A 3,850-nucleotide genomic window follows, 5' to 3' on the forward strand; every position below is an offset into this window, starting at 1 on the left:
CCCCAGGCTCAGGACCTCCATTCCTTGAGATTGTTCTTGCCATGGTCCTGCCCTACCTCATGGGATGGACCACGTGCGGGATGGTCTTTATTTTTCCCTTTTAATAAAATACCAGTCAGGTACCTTTTTATCCCCGTCTTACTATTCTAGGCTTGGAAGACCCAGGGGGGCCAGGATCTCATCCTTAGGTACAGGGGTGGGGGGTGGATAGCATCACAAGAAACCAGCCTGAAAATCAGGCCCGGCCAGTCCAAGCACATGGCCTCCCAACTGGGGAGGGCCCACGGTCCCACTCCCACATGTCTGGGCACCTTCCCTGGGCTGAGGCCAGGCTGCTCCAGGGGTCTCTTGAGCCCTCACCTGCCACAGGGCAACCCAGGTTGAATACAGCCCACGCACAAAGCCACAGGCTAAGGCCCGTGGAGTTGTTTTTAAGAATCAAATTGAACCATTTTCATAATTGGTCCCTGGAGATGTGCAGAGTGCCCGCTTGCCTTTTCTAGACCCACAGCTTATCTTAGCCATTTGTGGTTTCCATGTTACTCTTCATAGAATCAGTGCAGCCCAGCATCCTCAATATTTGCCCTCTTCCAGCTGCCTCATCACAGCACTTCAGTCTCCCCCTGCTGCCCAGGCACGCCATTCCCAAGGGCAGGGAGGGGCAGTCTCCTGCAGCCCATCTTTTCTGTGACTGTCTTAGGTGATGCGTAGCCCCCTCCACCTTTCGACCCAACAACTTCCTATTCCTGTCCTGCTGCAGGGTCTGAAGTCTGGGACCTACTTTGTTTCTTTGTTATTTATGATCTTGTTTAAAGAAAATAAATCTCCTAACCTTTATCTATCTGGTCTTTATGGAGTTGTCCTTATTTCTGTTGATCTGGGGGCAGGGAACATTTCACTGGATTTAGTCACCATAGAGCACCAGAAAAACCTCTTTCCTGTAGCCTATCAACATCTTATGCTCCGCCTGCTTCCCAGATCCATAATTCCCAGTGGAATGGACAGAAGCAGCTTCCACTGCAGCCCGGGAGACCATATTCCAGTCCCATCTCTTCCAGTTATTTGGTGTGTTGACTTTGGCCCGGAACAGGACAGTCTGTACACTGTCCACATGACCTCAGGCACTCAGGGCTTTAAATCTGCCAACACCCAAACTTTGTCTACAACTTAGATATCTCCTGAACTCTGGATACTTCTAGAGTTACTAGATACCTAGATACTCTAGGTCCATCTACTTCTCCATATCTCCCAGATGTCCAAAAGCCACTCATTGACCATTCCTAAAACCGAACTCACCTTCCCCCTAAAACTTGTCCTTCCACCCACGTTTCCTAACTCAGTAGTGATAGATACCACCATCTCTCCACTTGACCAAACCAGGCAGCCAAAGTGCCCTAGATGGCGCCCTCTCTTACATCCATATCCAGTCTACCACCAACCTCTGTCCATTCTCTGTTCTATGATGTCTCCTTTCCTTGCCTCAGCCCCTCCCCTGGTTATCCTCTACATACTGTTGGAGTCCTCTTCCTAGTAGGCTTTGGAGCCAGGCTGCCTAAATTAGAACCTAAGGCCCATCCCTTACTGGCTGTATGAGATAGCTACGTACTCTCTCTCTTTGTGCTACAGTTTCCTCATCGGAAAAATGGAGATCAATAGTATCTACCCCACAGAGTCTTGAGGACTATGCAAGTTAATATAGGTTAAGTGGCTCTCTCAGTAACTGACACAGGGTAGGCACTGAATAAATAGTTCCTGTCATGTCAATCCCATATTATATTTAAGACCTTCTTTACTCAGTGGTTTGTGGGCCAGTAGCATCAGTGTCATCTGGAAGCTTGTTGAAGATTTTGTCCCTACCCCAGACCTATTGAGTCAGTACTGATCTGCATTCCAACAGGCACATTAATCCTGAGAAGTTCTGGTTTAGATGTTCACTAAATATTTTTGAGTAAAGCATGAGCTCCCTAGCAGAGAAGAAAAGTGCCTTGTGTGTGATCTGCATCCTCTCACCAAGCCCTTTGGGGGTTGGGTGGGGAAAGGAGCGGGCCAAGGTCTCTTTGCTGGGCTGTGTGCACTCTGTCTACAGGGGGGCAGCATAGTCAAATGCACGGTTTTCAGGGACACACATCAGACACTTTTGTTCGCCAGGCAAGTCATAATTGTCATCAAAGTTGATCATCAGCTAATTCACTTTACACATATCTGTTTAATCCTCACGGCAACCCTATGAGGTAAGTGATGTTATGTTCCTTTTACAGGTAGGCATTAGGTCCAAATTTGTATAGCTCAGAAGTGGTGGTGTCAGAATTCAAACCTAGGTTGTTTCCTCTTCATGCTGCCTCTTGGACAATATAGGGGACCCTGGTCAGAGTTCTTTTTGGTGAAGATACCTGGCAAGAGGATGATGACCAGCCTTGATGGATGGAGACTGAATGAAATGTTCATTGAGTTTTTTTTTTTTTTTTTTTTTTTTTTTTTTTGCGGTAACTGGGCCTCTCACTGTTGTGGCGTCTCCCGTTGCGGAGCACAGGCTCCGGGCGCACAGGCTCAGTGGCCATGGCTCACGGGCCTAGCCGCTCCGCGGCATGTGGGATCTTCCCAGACCAGGGCACGAACCCATGTCCCCTGCATCGGCAGGCAGACTCTTAACCACTGCGCCACCAGGGAAGCCCTCATTGAGCTTTGTATTAGATACTGTGCTAGTTACTTACATCTTTATCCTTTGTATCCTTGTGAAGTATGGGCATTATCCCCAGTTTATTTATTATTATTATTTCTAAGTTCACATAAATTATATTTTTAAGTTGAAGTATAGTTGATTTACAGCATTGTGTTAGTTTCAGGTGTACAGTAAAGTAACTTGGTTATACACACATGTATATGTATTCTTTTTCAGATTCTTTTCTATTATAGGTTATTACAAGATATTGAATATAGTTCCCTGTGCTATGCAGTAGGTCCTTGTTGTTTTCTATTTTACATATAGTAGTGTGTATCTGTTAATCCCAAACTCCTAATTTATTCCTCCCCACCCCCACCTTTCCCCTTTGGTAACCATAAATTTGTTTTCTATATCTGTGAGTCTATTTCTGTCTTGTAAATAAGTTCATTTGTATCATTTTCTTTTTTAGATTACACATATAAGTGATATCATATATTTGTCTTTGTCTGTCTGACTTAATGTGATAATATCTAGGTCCATCCATGTTGCTGCAAATGGCATTACTTCATTCCTTTTTTATGGCTAAGTAATATTCCATTGTATACACACACACACACACACACACACACACACACACACACACACACATACATATATATATATATATATACCCCACATCTTTATACATTTATCTGCTGATGGACATTTAGGTTGCTTCCATATCTTGGCTATTGTAAATAGTGCTGCAGTGAACATTGGGGTGCATATATCTTTTCGAATTAGAGTTTTTGTCTTTTCCAGATACATGCCCAGGAGTGGATCGCTGGATCATATGGTAACTCCATTTTTAGTTTTTTAAGGAACCTCCATACTGTCTTCCATAGTGGCTGTACCAATTTACATTCCTACCAACAATGTAAGAGGGTTCCTTTTTCCCCACACCCTGTCCAGCATTTATTATTTGTAGACTTTTTGATGATGGCCATTGCGACCGGTGTGAGGTGATACCTCACTGTAGTTTTGATTTGTATTTCTCGAATAGTTAGTGACCTTGAGCATCTTTCCATGTGCCTGTTGGCCATCTGTATGTCTTCTTTGGAGAAATGTCTATTTAGATTTTCTGTCCATTTGTGGATTGGGTTGTGTGTTTTTTTGATATTGAGCTCTATGAGCTGTTTGTATATTTTG

At 44.4% G+C, this 3,850-nt stretch overlaps 1 protein-coding gene across 1 annotated transcript in view; it reads left to right on the forward strand.

Annotated features, from left to right (window-relative positions):
* PPME1 (protein phosphatase methylesterase 1) overlaps positions 1-3,499 on the forward strand; it is a 77,531-nt gene extending 74,032 nt beyond the window's left edge. Inside the window, exon 14 of the mRNA XM_079928278.1 lies at positions 3,464-3,499. Coding sequence (XP_079784404.1) covers position 3,464 — 1 coding nt within the window. The 3' untranslated portion in view covers positions 3,465-3,499. The remainder of the gene's footprint in view (positions 1-3,463) is intronic.
* Positions 3,500-3,850: the final 351 nt, after the last annotated feature.

This window comes from Stenella coeruleoalba (genome assembly GCF_951394435.1).
Source record: "Stenella coeruleoalba genome assembly, chromosome: 8".
NCBI classification, from domain to species: domain Eukaryota; kingdom Metazoa; phylum Chordata; class Mammalia; order Artiodactyla; family Delphinidae; genus Stenella; species Stenella coeruleoalba.